Below are 16,176 nucleotides of genomic sequence, written 5' to 3' on the forward strand. Positions count from 1 at the left end.
GCATTTGGGGCAGGTAAAGGATCATTTGGCTGCACCTCAAACACAGGTTTGCCTTTCTTTGAAAAGGGCACAGGGACCAACTAGGAAAGGAGACAGGAGCTACTGATCATTTTAAGAAAAACTCCATTTATTCCTATGCTCTCTAATGTTTTTATTATGAATGTTTTGTCAAATGCCTTTTCTGCATCTATTGAGATAATCATATGGTTTGTTAGTTTCATTATTGATATGGGCAATTATACTGATAGTTGTCCTTATATTGAACCAGCTCTGCCTTCCTGGGATAAATCCTATTTGATTATATAGTGTATTATTCTGGAATTACTATTATATATATATATATATATTATATTATATATATATGTATATATATATTACTATAATCTCTTTGTTAATATTTTGTTTAAGATTTTTTTTTTTACCAATATTGATTAGAAGAAGTGATCTATAATTTTCTTTCTCTATTTTGCCTCTTCCTGGTTTAGGTATCCAGAATCATATCTGTATATTAAAAGGAACTTGGTAGAACTTGGAAAGTGGGATTTGAGCTGAAACTTGGAAGAAGTCAGGAAGTGAAGCCGAGGAAGGAGGGCATCTCATCGCTGCCTGACTCAGTTTCCATTTCTGGAAAATGGAAATAATGATAGTACCTGCCTCCCAGGGTCGTTAAGAGGACAAATGAGAGACAAATGATTTTATTTGTAACATACTTTCCAAACTTTAAAGCATTACATAAATGTTAGTTACACTTGTTCTCTACCCAGTAACCAGCCACCACCTGAGCGTGGCTATGGCTCAGGTCCTGCAGCCCCAGTGCTGCTGAGCCCCCTCTTCTCCCCACTTCGGGCTCCCCTAATGTGAATGTTGTAGCCTATACTCAGCTTCAAGTCACCTTGGGCTCTCTGCTCTCCTGACCAGCCTCTCAGTAGTTGAGCTCACGGACGGGAAGATGGGAAGATCCGAGTTCAAATCCTACGTCAGGCTCTTCCTAGCCTTGTGACTTCCTTTGTTTGCCTGTTTGCTCATTTGTAAAGATCAAATGACATCACTTTTGTAAAGTGTTTTACCTTTGTGGGCTTAGCTTGAATCTCCTATTTGTAACTCAAAATTTCTAAGCAGTTCTGGTCTTTTCATCAGTCCTGATTATTTCATTAAAAATTCATCCTCCTCTACGGGATGATACCAAACTTTGCAGAATAAATTATTCTTACTTGCAAGCCTTTGTCTTTTGCCTTGGGGAATCACTGTATTCCAAGATCTCCTCTCATTTAAAGTAGATGATGTCAGGTTTTGTATCATCCTGACTGTGTATTGTTTCTTTTTTCATACCAGCAGCATTTTTTCTTCCAAAGTTCTGAATGTTGGCTATAGTAATTCTGGGACTTTTCCTTCCCCCCGCCCCAGAAGATGATTAATAGACTATTTTGATTTTGATTTCTGGTTCTAATAGATCTGGGAAGTTTTTATACCTTGAGGTTTAAGGGTTAGGACCATCCCTTAGACCCTAAATCACTCTGTTTCTCACCAACTGACCAACAATAGGTCCCGGGTCAAGGCCCACTTGGTCACTGTCTGGGCACTAATTGGCTCAGAGTAAATGTAAATAGCAAGTTTCTGTTTTGGTCAGAAACTCAGAAGGTCTTCCTAGATATAGACATACATACATAAATCACATTCTATGTATACATATTTAATATGCATATGTATACATATATATGTGTCATTTTTTTTTGCCTCCTTTCACATTTAGCCTCAATCACTGATTGGACCTCGCCTCAGTCAAACTGAGACCTGTTAAAGACCTTAGCTTAATAAGGTCATGGTCTCCCATTGCATCCGGGGGCATCTCCAGTCACCCTGATCTCTATCAGGCCACTGGACCCAGGCAGCTCTGGTGAAGAAAGTGGGATTGGTGACTCTGCACAGCCCTCCCTCACTAAGATCCAATTCACTTGCATATTCATTACTTCTCTGGTGCCATGATCTTCTTAGAGAATGATGGACAAACAATAACAATACTGACAATTATCTTGACATATAATTAGAGTCCAATGATTCTTGAATTGTCTCTCCTTGATCTGTTTGCCTGAACTTGTTTGCTTGGTTTTTTAAAAAGCAAATAGCTTATATTTTATCTCTCTTTTCCTCTTCCTCCCAGTCTTTTAATATTATTAGAATATTTTTTTCTACATCAAGAGATTACTGATTTCTCTTAGTTTTCTAGTTTTCAGAGAGTTCATTTTCTAGGTAAAGTTGAACAATTTCTGTTCTTAGATATTACATTCTCCTTCAATGTCTTCCCTCAAGAATTTTTATTTTTATTTTTTCAGCTCTTGCTTCATTTCTCTAAGTATTTATGTGGTCTACGTTAGAAAATCCATGTTTTTTCTTTGAGTCCTATTTATATTGTTAGGGAAATATTCTCTTTTGGGGGGGATCTTTAAATATGTAATAATTTTAGATACTAGTCAGCGTTTCCTTTGACATATTCATCTCCCCAGCTTTTAGTTAATGAACTGAGGTAGAGATGAAGATGAAGAGCATTTCGGACACTGAGGATGGCCAATGCAAAGGCCCAGTGGAGGGAGATATGTATTATGTGTGAGGAATAGAGAGAAAGTCTGTTTGGCTGGATCACATCCTTAGAGGAATGACCAGAGAATGAGGCTTGAAAAATATTTTTGAGGTATGTTATTCTTCAAGGTTGAAGAAGAAGACCATAACCCTACCACTTCACATGGCTCAGATTGGCTAAGAAGAAGGAAAAGATAATGGAGGGGATGTGGGAAAACTGGTACATTAATACATTGTTGGTGGAGTTGTAAACTGATTAATTCTGGAGAGCAATTTGGAACTACACCCAAAGGGCTCTCAAACTGCATCCCTTTTGATTTGGGCCTGTATCCCAAAGAGATCATAAAAGAGGGGAAAGGACCCACATGTGCAAGAATGTTTGTAGCAGCCCTTTTTGTAGTGGCAAGGAAGTGGAAACTGAGTGTCTGCCCCTCAGTTGGGGAACGGCTGAATAAGTTACGGTGTATGAATGTGATGGAATATTATTGTTCTGTAAGAAACAACCAGCAGGAGGATTTTAGAGAGTCTGGAGAGACTCATGAAGAAGACCATCACACATCCTTCCTGCTCAGCCCCTCGACTTACCTGAGGAGCAAGTTCTGATCCCCCAGGGTCTTCACCCAATACACAGACTGCCCCGCGTGGCCATCCAGGATGGCATCCGCTCTTCGGGTCTGCAGATTCCAGACATGTATCAGCCCACTGAGTGACCTGTCAAATGACACACCTGAAGCTGCTTCAGTGGGCGTGGGAAGTGTGACTGCTCCCCTGCCCCTCCCCAACCCTTTATAATTTCTCCAGACTACGACTGTGCAGGAACAGGCAGCCTCCACGTCATGGGGCAGATGATGGGCAGGAGACCTGCTGTTATGGCTTCCCCATATTGCCCTCGCCTCTGAGAAAGGTGCTGCAGCAGTGAGTGACCGTCGGTCCCTGCAGGCCGTCCCCACAGGCCTGAGAAAGCCCAGAGCTTCAAGACTGGCAGGGTGCCTGCCTCACAATAACCCAATTAGCAAGACTGGGCAAAGACTGGGCAAAATTCCCAATTTCCAGATAAGGAAACAGAGGTGGGAAGGTAGAATGGTCTTGTCCAGGATCACATGATCAGGACTCTAAAATGTAAAATGAAATCCAGAGCAAAAGGCAAATTTTTATCCTATCGAACAAAGTGTTTTTCAAATACTTCAGGAACAGCTCTTTACACACAACTGAAAAGCTAATTGCTGAGTACTGTTATTTATTCCTTAAACCAGGTTAGAAGCAGCACTACTCACCGACACTTTTGTTAGAAAATAACAAAAAAAGTTTCTTTAAAAAAGTTTGTCCAACAGAAAAAGCTGACCACTGAGCACAATTCAGATCGACCACTCTTTCCCATTAGCAGAAGTAAGAGACATCACTTACCCAGAGAACAGCAGTGGGGGACCATCTGCCTTGTTGCTACAGGAGAAATGCAGAGTATTTACGGCTGACTGTGCTCCTCGGAGGACAAACTGTGGTGGAGGAGGGGGGAGAGCCATGACAGGGAGAGAAATCCACGCTTACCTTTTCAAGAAAGAAAAACCAAAATCAGATCTTTATTTTTATCCATATTTACTTAAAGCGTCCTCCTCTCATAAAGGAAGAGAATGTTTATTTCTTTTCTTTTCTTTTGTCATAGAATCACAAAATTTGAAAGCTGGTAAAGGCCTCATTTCTAAAATATATAAAGAATGTTCTTAGATATTACATTCTCCTTCAATTTCCCAGAAATATATAATAATACAAGTCATTCTCCAATTGATAAATGGCCAAAAGGACAAGAACACTTTTCAGATGAAGAATTAGAACCATCTACAGTCACACGAAAAAATGCTCTAAATCACTATTGATTAAAGAAATGCAAATTAAAACAACTCTGAGGTACCCCCTCACGCTTCTCAGCTTGACTAAGATGACAGGAAAAGATAATGATAAATGCTGGAGGGAAAGTGGGAAAACTGGGATGGTTGCATTGTTGATGTAAAATGATCTAGCCATTCTGGAGAGCAATTTGGAACCATGCCCAAAGGATTATAAAATTGTGCATACCCTTTGATCCAGCAGTCTCACTACTGGGTCTGTATCCCAAAGAAATCATAAATGAGGGAAAAGAACCCCCATCTATAAAAATGTTTGTAGCAGCTCTTTTTGTGGTGGCAAAGAACTAGAAAATAAGAAGAGGCCCATCAGTTGGGGAACGATGAATAAATTATGGCATATGAAAGTGATGGAATATTATTGTTCTATGGTGCTAAGAGAAACAAGCAGAAACAAAAATACACTGTATACAGTAACAGCAAGAGTGTGAGATGACCGACTCTGAAAGGCTTGGTTCTTCTCAGCAGTTCGGTGATCCAAGGCAATCCCAATAGACTTTGGACAGAAAATGCCATCTGCATCCAGAAAAAGATCTAAGGAGATCAACATATGATCTGTTTACGATTTTCTTTTGTTTGTTTGTTTGTTTGTTTTTTCCTCTAGTGGAAAATCCCTTTTGTTCTGATTTTTCTTCCCAACATGATTCATGAGGAAATACTTTTTTTTTTCTCTTGCCCTTCATTCTCTCTCTTTTCTTTTCTTTTTTTATTATAACTTTTTATTGACAGTACATATGCCTGGGTAATTTTTTACAACATTATCTTTTGCACTCGCTTCTGTTCCGACTTTTCCCTTCTCTCCCTCCACCCCCTCCCCCAGATGGCAAGCAGCCCCATATATGTTAAGCATGTTAAACTATATCCTAGATATAATATATGTGTACAGAACCGAACAGTTCTCTTGTTGCACAGGGAGAATTGGATTCAGAAGGTAGAAATCACCCGGGAAGAAAAACAAAAATGCAAACAGTTTACATTCATTTCCCAGTGTTCCTTCTCTGGGTGTAGCTGCTTCTGTCCATCATTGATCAATTGGAACTGAGTTAGATCTTCTCTTTGTCGAAGAAATCCACTTCCATCAGAATACATCATGAGGAAATATGTTAAAAAATGTTTTTTTTTTTTTAACATTGGGAAACAAAACAAGTAGATAGAAGAAGTCTGACTAGAAAGCACTTAATCTGCAAGGAGAGGAAGGGGGAGAGACATGGTCTTAATGAACTCCAAGCTTAGGGATGAATCAAACTAATGTGACGAGTGATGTCATAATGCTTCAAGAAGTATAATTTAAATAAAAACAACTCCTTTCAGATTGGCTAATATGATAGAAAAGGAAAAGGCCAAGTATTGGAGAGGATAAACAGGGACAGTAATGTACTTACTGCTGGTGGAGCTGTGAACTGATCCAACCATTCTGGAGGACAATCTAGAACTATGCTCAAAGGGCCATAAAAATGTGCATACCCTTTGATCCAGAAACGGCACTACTAGGTCTATATCCCAAAGAATGGGGGGAGGGGGGAAAGGGAAGGACCTACCTGTATAAAAAATTTAGAGCAGTTCTTTTTTGATAGCAAAGATTGGAAATTGGGGGGATGTCCATCAATTGGGGAATGGCTGAACATGTTGTGGTATATGACTGTGCTGTAAGAAATGATGAGCAGATGGTTTTCAAAAAATCCTGGAAAGACTTACACGAACTGATACGAAGTCGAGTGAGCAGGACCAGGAGAACGCTGAACACGGTAGCAGCAATATTACACAATGATCACCTGTGAATGACTTAGCAATACAACGATCTAAGACAATTCCAAAGGGCTCATGATGAAGAGTACACCTCCAGAGAAAGAAATGATGGAGTCGGAATCCAGACTGAAGCAGACTTTTTTCAACTTTATTTTTCTTTGGATTTTTTTGGATCTGTGTCTTCTTTCCCAACATGACTAATATGGAAATATATTCTGCAAGACTGCACAAGTACAACCGGTATTAAACTGCTTATTGTCTCAGGACAGGGGGAGGAACAGGAGGAAGGAATAAAATTTGGAATTCAAAATAAAAAAAAAAAACACGTTAAAATTTTTAACTACATGTAATTGAGAAAAAAATTAAATGTAAAAAAGAAGGATGCATAGATTTCTGGGAATAAAGAAATGACAGTGTCACTAAACTCTGTCCTGGTCAGATCCCATCTAGTTTTGCCAGTCACATTAAATTTTTTTCATTTTTCCAAATACATTTTATATATAGTTTTCACATTCACTTTTGTAAAGCTTTGTGTCCCAGATTTTTCTCCCTTCCTTCATTACTCTTCCCTTCCCAAAGCAGCAAGCAATCTGATAAAGGTTCAATATATGCAATCCTTTTAAATCTATTTCCATATTTGTCATGTTATGCAAGAAAAATCAGACCTAAAGGGGAAAAAATGACAAAGAAAAAACTAACAAAAATACCATGCAACGATTCATATTTAGTCTCCACAGTTCTCTTTCTTGATGTGGATGGCTCTCTTCATTCCAAGTCTATTGGAATTGCCTTGAGTCCTCATTGGCGCAAAGAGCCACGTCCCTGAGAATTGATCATCACATAATCTTGCTGTTGCCGTGATACAGTGATCTGGTTCTGCTCCCTTCCCTCAGCATCAGTTCCTGTGAGTCTCCCCAGGCCTCTCTGAAATCCTCCTGCTGGTTGTTTCTTACAGAACGATAATATTCCATAATATTCATATACTGTGACTTATTCAGCCGTTCCCCAACTGACGGGCATTTACTTACTCAGTTCCCAGTTCCTTGCCACCACAAAAGGGCTGCAACAAACATGTTGGGACACGTGGGTCCCTTTCCCTTATTTATGATCTCTATGCCCGGGAGTGAGACTGCTGGATCAAAGGGGATGCACAGTTGGAGAGCCCCTTGGGCCTAGCTCTAAATGAGCAGTTTTAGGAAGGACACCGATAAGCGGAACATTGTCCAGAGGAAGGTAATGAGACGCTCCGTATGGGAGTTAACTGAAGGAACTGGGGCTATTTTAGCTCGGAGGAGGAAAGCTTTAGGGAAGATGTATGAATTAAAGGGAGAGGGAGAGGTGGGAGGGGAGGGAAGAGGAAGGGAGACACAGAGCCCTCAGCCCTGCTCCCCCGTCCCTTGGTGAGGCAGGTTTACAATATAAACCTCAGCGGACACATGCTCTATTGCACTCGGGCCTGGCCTTCTCCTCCCAATCCCACACGAGGCCAGCCCCTTGCCTCGCAGAGCTCCCACAGCCCAAGAACTTCCAGAACGTTCCCTCTCCCCACCAAGCCACTAATTAGTGATGACCCTTTTCCGGGGTTTCACAAGTGTCTGCATTAACACTGAAGGGGGCTGGAGGCTCCAGGTTTGAATTTGAACAAGTCCCTCCACTTTATGGGCATCCAGTTCCTCATCAGTAAATGGGCAGGTGTTGGGTAAGGGCATTTCTAAGGCTCCTGCCCAGTTGGCAGCCTAGAATCCTGGGGGCCTTTAACTCATCTTTCCGAAAAGCACTCCTTCCTTTGTTCCAAGTCCCCCAGGACATTCGGGTGCTCCCTTTTCTCAGGGGGCCGCGCCTGCTCTGAGCCCAGGGCCCGGCCTGGCACACCAGTCCCTCTTAGACTCCGAGTGCTCCTGCCTCCCCCCACGTCCTGTCTCTGCCCCACTTCGTGGAGTCGGAACGGGAAGAAGCCTTCGGTGGAGACAATTGTCCCTCAGGGGTCTCAGTCAAGCGGCCATTTCCCCCGGCTCAAGTGCTGGGGCCCTCAGGAGGAGGAGGCGAAGGGCCCCGTGTGACATCTGCCCATCTCCTAACAGGAGGCAGCCTACAAGCACGTCATTCTGCGCCGTTTCCAAGGACGTGACTCCATTTTCTAGAAGGGGAAAATAGACATCCCTTAGCCCACAAAAAAAGGACTCCGGAGTGATCTGGAGGGAGTGTGCCCAGCCCCCATGCCTCTGCAGAGCTCCTTCTTCTCACTAACTCAGCCTTTACCTGAGAGGGCTCCAAAGGGCCTGGGCAGAAGCACCTCCAGGAAAGCTGCCCGCGAGGATGGGCTCACCCCTAGCTGCAGGTCTGCCGGCCAAGGGAGCAGCAAAAAGTGCCGAGAAACCCTTTGCACAGATGGGGAAACTGAGGCCCAGAGGGGGCAGGGGGCTTACAGCCCTGAACTAGTACCAAAATGGGGCCTGATCCCCCAACCTCCAGTCAGCTGTCAAACTGGACTTCTTAAGCTCTGACCGTAGCCTCTACTCAGTGGCTCAGGGTGCCCGGTAGCCTCCAGGATCATGTTCAAAAAGCAGCCTGGTCACACCGAGTCCTGCAGGGACACCCGTCCAGGACAGCCCGTCTCTGGACTCCAGGCATTCCCTGGCGCTCCTTCCCACCTCAGCTCAACCTCCTGGCTTCCTTCAAGTCTCAGTTTTGCCTCCCTGCGGCCTCCCTGCGTCCCCATTCACACTCACCCCACAAATCCAATCAGCCTCTGGGCCTCGCTGGCTCGGCTGCCAGACCCCCTCCCATCTCGGCTCATGCTCTCCTTCACGTCTCACCTGGACTACGCGAGAGCTGCCCACCTGGCTTCCCTGCCCCGCCCCGCTCTAACCAGGGCTGGCCGAGCCCCTCCACTTCCCAATAACGCAGCTTTCCCGCAGGCTCTGGGTGCCCTTTAATGGCCTCTTGAGGTTTTCTGCCCAGCTTTTCCCTTTTGCTCTCCGGTGCCCCCAAACCTTCCCCGTGCCTGTTCAGGGCGCCATCCTCCTCCCTGCCCCTCGGACTCCCGACCCACAGTCACCCTGGAGGTCTCCCCACTCCTCACAAGGGCCCCCCTGCCCTGGAGCAGACCCTCACTGCCTCACAGCTGGAGGAGTGGGCCAGCCTCCAGCCTCCCTGCCCCAGCCCGGCCTCTACTCAGGCCCAAAGGGATCTTCCTAAAGCTCAGGTTTGACCACATCGCCCCCTGATCAACAGCCCCCTGTGGCTGCTGGCTCCCCTGTGCCTCCAGGAGCAAATGCCAGCTGCGGACACTTCCTCTGTCATCCCCCGGGCCTGGAAGGCCCGCCTTCTTCCGTACTAATGGCTTCTTCAATCTAAGGTCCCCCTTCTCCAGGAAGTCCCCCATCGCCTTGATTCCAACACTTCTCCTCTCTTAATGACTTCCTCTTTATCCTGCATGTGGTTGGCGCTGTACAGATTGGTCCCCCATTAGACTGTAAGCTCCTCGAGGGCAGGGACTGGCTTGTGCCTCCTGGTGCCAGGCACACAGCAGGCGCTTAATAAATGTCCGCTTATTGATGGGTTACTGCTGCCCCCCCCACACCTCTGGGCCTGTGCGCACATGTCCCGCCTTTACCTCTCGGAAGCCCCAGCTCCTTTCCCGTCTCGGGTGCTAGGGCCTCCCTCCCTCCCAAAGCACTTGCTGTCTCAGTCAGAGGTGCTGACTCTCCATGACCCCGCCTGGGCGTTTCTTAACAAAGACCCCAGTGGGTTTGGCCATTTCCTTCTCCAGCTCATTGTACAGGTGAGGAAACCGAAGCAGGCGGGGTGAAGGGCCTACCCGGGGTCCCACAGCTAGCGTCGGAGGCCACAAGATTCCCGCTCTTTCAGTGGCTCTGAGAAGGCCTTTCCCTGACGGAAAGCTGATCAATCCTCGACTGCGTAAGGGAGGAGGAGAGACTGTTCTCGCACACAGACACATGGCGCGGGGTCACACGTCTCCGGTCGCCCACGGCACCCCCCCTTCACGTGCCCCCCCCCACTCTATCCTAAAGCTGTCTAGGGGCCGGGAGCACAGGGCCCGATGTTCAGTGAACGTGGGAACGGCTGCCCTTAGAAAGAGCTATCAATATCCATTAGAAGCCCTGCTTGGCAGGGAGCACGGTCGCAGAGCGGAGGAAATTTTGCAAAGTCATTCAAATTTTGGTCAGCAAAATGGCGGCGTCATCCCCACAGCCCAGATTTCAATTAATAATTGTCACTTCAAGAATGTAAATGTCAGAAAGATTACCTTCCAACGATTTTTCTGAAGGCCCCAAACATTAAGAGATTCCCACAGGAAAAACCCCAGCCCCTCTCCTATTCCCAGCGCCGTCATTTGCATTTCCATCACACTCCGAGCCCCAAACAAACTGTTATTAGAACGTCCCCCGGCCCCCCCGGCCCAGCCCGCCGAAGCTGAGAAGCAGACAGCTGCAGCGAGGGGATTTGGGGGGTGTTTTTTTAAGAGTCATCTTGACTTTTCTTGTGTGTTTACTCTCCAAGTCGCTGAGAGTAGGAAGGAGATTTCCAGGTACATCAGGAATAAATCTCTCTGGGCACGTCTGGCTGACTTCAACGAGCAGGTGCGCAGACATAATTATTATTGCAAAGCATTCGGCACAACCAGGTGTGCTCCTGACCAAATATGTGAAGTCCCTGTTATTCTTTGGAAATTCCTGGCCCACCAGGTGCCCTCCTCCCCAGGAAAGCAAGATGAAAGAACTGCTCAGTGGAAATGTCGGAGCCTCTGGTTTTTGCCCCGCTCCGTTCGGGCCCCCTCCCCGGGCCTCCCTTCTGATCGGAGGGCGAGGACAACGGGCGCCCGTGGCCACGCGCACTAAGGCCGGGCCGGCCTGCCTAACCCCGTGCGCCGGGTCGCCGTCGGGCCCTTCACGGTGGAGCCTCGTGTTTGGGATGCTTATTATCTGACACCAACAGGAAACAGGTGTCAGCTCCCAGCGCTTCGGGGCTGGTGCTGAGCACCGGGGCCCTGTGGACTTCTCTGGCTCATCCCAAGGTGTCTGCTGACTGATTTATGGCCGCAGGTAACAGAGAAATAGGATGGTGATTAACATGGTAACACATACGTGATATAACGACAATATGGTAGCGGGCATCCCGGCCCCCACCGGCCTGAGAGCACCCGGGAGCCTCCAATGGTCAGACAAGGTTTATGGAAAGGCAGCTCTGGAGCTGGGCCAGGGAAGCTGCCCGGGATTTAGATGGGGAGAGAACCCAGGGCAGGAATGTGGGGAGATGGCCTGGAGGGGACCAGCTGACTCTAGGACAGGTGGTCCTGGGAGACAGATCAGGAAAACGCCACCCCCCCGACGGGGACCGCGCCGTCTGATCTCCACCTGGGCTGAGGGCGGTCCCCTCGCCCTGACATCTGTCCCGGCTAGATGCCGCCCCGTGGTATGTCCCAGCAGGAATGGATGGCTCCACTCATCAGGCCCATTTTACAGATGAAGGAACGGGCAACAGCACGACAAACGAGTGTGTCAGGAACATTACTCTGATGGCCAGTTAGGAAGCAGTCCCCACAGGCTAGGAGAGAAGAGGAAACCCTGAACGATGAAACCCGAAAGGAGAAGCAGGGAGAAAGCTAGCTAACAGAGAGGCAGCAGACTGAACTTAAAAAAAAACAACTTTCTGCCTTCATGGGACAAAGGAAAATAATTAAATAAGCCAATGGCAGGAATTTATTATTATTTAAAAAAAATATGTAGGGAAAATGAATCAGGAGACACGCTGCAGAAGCATTACGTGCTTGTGTTCAGCTAGCATTAATAACGTACAACTGTACCAAGATCTTTGGGATCCCTTACGTATGACACAGTCCCAAGTCTACAAGGAAAAGAAAATGAGAAATATGCTCAAGTAACCATTAGGGAAGAAGAAAGCATTATATATAATAACACTCTACTTTAATTCTTTAAAAGATTAGTGAGTTCATTTGAATTCGTTCCACCGAATCATTGCTGTGGATACAGACTTTTTCTAATGACGGATATTTACTGCGGCCGCTATGCGGCATGTAACTCAACTTTCTTTTTTTGGGGGGGGCGGGTGTCTTTTGAGGATATGTGCCTGGTACTGATATTGGTGGGTCAAAGGATATATACAGTCTTTTTTTAGAGTAAATTCCAAATTGCTATCTGGAATGGCTGGATCACAGGTCCACCAACAATGCATTAGCATTCCTGTTCTCCCACACCCTCTCCAATAATCGTCAGGTTCCTTTTTTTTGGCCATCTCTGCCAATCTGATAGTGATTTGGAATCTTGGAGTTGTTTTAATTTGCATTTCCCTTCACATTATTAATTTGGAGCACTTCTTCCATACGGCTGTGGGTAGTCTGTCTGTTTTCAATTATTGCTTGTTCATATTCTTGGACCATTTAATTGGAGAATTACTTCTATTCTTATATATTTTAACCAATTCTCTAGATATCTTAGATTTAGGTAGACTGAAAAGATTATTTTCCAACTTAATTGTCTGCCTTCTAATTTTGATTGCATTGATTTTATTTGTGCAAAAACATTTCAGTTTCATGTAATTCAAACTGTGCATTTTACTAAGTTTCTCTCTCTCTCTCTCTCTCTCTCTCTCTCTCTCTCTCTCTCTCTCTCTCTCTCATTCTGGTCTAATATTCTTCCCCTGCTGCTCTACTGTGTTTATGATGTGACCTTTTATCTCTAGATCATATATCCATTTGGAGCTTTCTGTGATATATGGCATGAGATACTCATCTCAATGGTCATGTCCTTTCATAATTTATTTATTGAGGAATACTTGTTTGAATATACTTTATCAGAAATTTGTTTCAAAGATTCTTTAAAATCACTTCACTGTTTTCCTTTTCAATCTAAGTGCACTGATTGTATCTGAACACAACCTTTTTCATTTTGCATATTAAAGTTGCCCATTTGATCACTTAGGATCATTTCTATCCCTTGTCTGGTCACGAACTCTCTTCCACTCATTGTTGGGAAAGCAATTTTATTTCACAGATGAAGAAACTGGGACCTAGAGAGGTGAAGTTAGTCATTCAAAATTTCACAGGTTATAGGTAGAAGTGAAAGGATTTGAGCCCATTCCCACTGCACCCAACTTAATAGCCTCTAAGACTCTTAGGTTCTCTAACTGGACGATCTCTCTGGGTCATAGCTGTAAATCACCACTTGGGGTTTTTCTCCTTTTATTCATGTTCTGTTTTCCCTCTTCTTCTTCGTCATCCCATTGTCCCTGCCAGGTTTCATTCTAATGGTCTGACTCCCCTCTAACTTGTCACAGGCATTCAGAATTCTATTTCTTTCTTCCCTGGCAATAACAAGCTTCTATAGTGGCAGGAAAGATCAAGACATAAACTCAGAAGAAGACAACAATGTGAACATAGCTCCAAGCAAAGCTTCAAAGAAAACATTCAAACTGGACACAAACCCAACAAGAATTCTTGGAAAAGTTAAAGAAAGCTAAAAATGGCAAAGGGGGGAAAATGAGACTAAGGCAGAAACATTAGGAAAAGAAAATTAACAGCTTAGTCAAAGAGACACAGAAATACTTTAGAAAATAACACCTTAAAAACCAGCATTTGCCAGATACTTAAAAACAGCACAAAAACTCTCTGTCTCTCCCTCTCTCCGTCTCTCTTATATATACTCTCTCTCTGTGTCTGTGTCTGTCTCTGTCTTTGTCTCTCTCTTACACACACACACACACACTCTCTCTCTCTCTCTCTCTCTCTCTCTCTCTCTCTCTCTCTCTCTCTCTCTCTAAAAAACTGAACTGGCCAAATGAAAGTTCAGTCATTTTCAGTCATCAGTTCAGTCATGTCTGACTCTTCTTGACCCCATTTGGGATTTTCTTGGCAGAGAGATTAGAGTAGTTGGTTTGCCATTTCCTTTTCCAGCTCATTTTCCAGATTAGGCAACTGAGACAAATTGGGTTAAATGACTTGCCTGGAGTCACACGGCTAACAAACATCTCAAGCTGGATTTGAATTCAGAAAGATGAGACTTCATGACTCCACTCTTAACACTCTATCCACTGTGTCACCAGCTGCTCCAGCCAAATACAAAAAGAGGTATAAAAGCTTGTTGAAGAAAGTAATTCCTTAAATATTAGAATTGGGCAAGTAGATGCTAATGACTCTATGAGACATCAAGAAACAACAGAATAAAATCAAAAGAATGAAAAATGGAAAAACATGAAATTTTTCTTTGGGAAAACAACTAACTTGGAAAATAGAACAAGGAGAGATAATTTAAGAATTACTGGGTTATCATGATCAAAAAAAGAGCTAGAGCCTAGATATCATATTTCAAGAAATTATTAAGGAAAACTACTCTGATAGTTTAGATTCAGAGGATAAAATAGAAATAGAAAGAATCCACAATTTAGCAAGAAATCCCAAGATGAAAACTCCCAGGAATATTAGAGCCAAATTCCAGAGATCCCAGATCAAGGAGAAAATATTGTAAATAATAAGAAAAAAATAAGTCAAATTTGGTGGAGCCATTGTTGGGATCACATAAGATTTAGCAGCTTTCATTTTAAAGAAACAGAGTTTGGAATAATTCTAAAAGACAAAGGAACTAGGATTACAACCAAGAATAACTATCTAGTAAAAGAGTATAATTCTTTAGGGGGAAAAAAAGGAAATTTAGAGAAGCAGAGGAAGTTCAAGCACCCCTGATAAAAAGATCAGATCTGAATAGAAAATGTGACATTCAAATACAAGACTCAAGAGAAGCCTAAAAAGGTAATATGATTGAGAAATCATAAAGGGCTATATTAAATTAAACTCTTTATATTCCTATATGGGAAAAGGGTACGTGTAACTTTTAAGAACTTTAAGGAATCTACTTAAAGGGAGACTCGAGGTGAGTCAATTATGTTGAGATGATTTACCAAAAAAAAAAACAAAAAAACCAAGAGGTAAGAAGGAAAGATGCACTTGGACAAAGAGGAAGGGAAATGCCCTATTGCCTGCTTTCTCAAGAGTGGGGGAAGGGACTGGAAGGAATTTGGCACTCAAATTTTGTTTTAAATGTTAAATAAATAAATATTTTAAAAGAAAATAACAAAGGAAGGGGGAGAAGGCGCCACGAAGCAGTGACCATCACGTCCGGAGGAAGAAGCAGTCCTCTTGATCCCGGGTGGAGTACCGGGAGGACCACTGTATAAAAAGGACCACGGCAGGCTGGTGTCTATACAGAGGGAGATGCTCTGGACCAGCCACATGAAGTTCAGTTAAGAAAGGTCAAGAAGCTGCCTTGTTCTTGGCCTCTGAGGGAAGGACTGAGAATGGGAGCACAAAGGGACAAGGATGGCGGCTCCCAATAAGAAAGCCCTTTCTCACAATCAGAACTTTTCAGAATGGGGACTGGCCGGCCTGGGGGCGATGGGCCGGGCGCTCATCTGGAGTCCTGCCCAGGGGGCTCCTGCTCGGGCTGGATCCCAGCTCTGCTCCCTATGCCCTGTGTAGTCCTAAAGGGCTCATGGCTGAATTAAACTGGATGCCCTGGGGAGACCCTTCTCTCACAGGGGCTGTGAGGTCAGGGTCCAGCACCAGCTCATCCAAGAGCTCAGTCTCCTGGAAGCCAATGAGAAAAGGCAGGGGGCTGAGGAGGGGATGGTGTGGGCGGCCTAGGAAGCTTTCTGGGCCAACGGCCCCCACCATCCACCCACGAGGAGGAGGAAGAGGCCTTTTCTAACCCTCCGAGTCAAAGGCACAAGAAACACCTTCAATTTCCTTGTTTTTTAAAGAAAAATATATGAACTCCAACTTATCAGCCAAATACGATAAAAGCACCAAACAGTCCACGGTATGTGTTTTCTTAAACACTGTTTGATAGCTCTCTTTATATATAATATTTAACCATATCATAACTCAGTGACAACTCAAAGGGTCACCTGAGAAAATACAGCTGGG

The 16,176-nt window shown here is 44.5% G+C and overlaps 1 protein-coding gene across 1 annotated transcript in view; it reads right to left on the reverse strand.

The window, feature by feature from the left end:
- The window catches only part of GNB1L (G protein subunit beta 1 like), a 121,844-nt gene that overhangs the window by 35,231 nt on the left and 70,437 nt on the right, over positions 1–16,176 (reverse strand). The window contains exons 3-4 of the mRNA XM_051973214.1: positions 3,979–4,119; positions 3,160–3,285 (exon numbers count right to left, since the gene is read on the reverse strand). Of these exons, the coding sequence (XP_051829174.1) occupies positions 3,160–3,285; positions 3,979–4,094 (242 nt within the window). The 5' untranslated portion in view covers positions 4,095–4,119. The remainder of the gene's footprint in view (positions 1–3,159; positions 3,286–3,978; positions 4,120–16,176) is intronic.

Source organism: Antechinus flavipes, chromosome 1 (assembly GCF_016432865.1).
Source record: "Antechinus flavipes isolate AdamAnt ecotype Samford, QLD, Australia chromosome 1, AdamAnt_v2, whole genome shotgun sequence".
NCBI classification, from domain to species: Eukaryota; Metazoa; Chordata; class Mammalia; order Dasyuromorphia; family Dasyuridae; genus Antechinus; species Antechinus flavipes.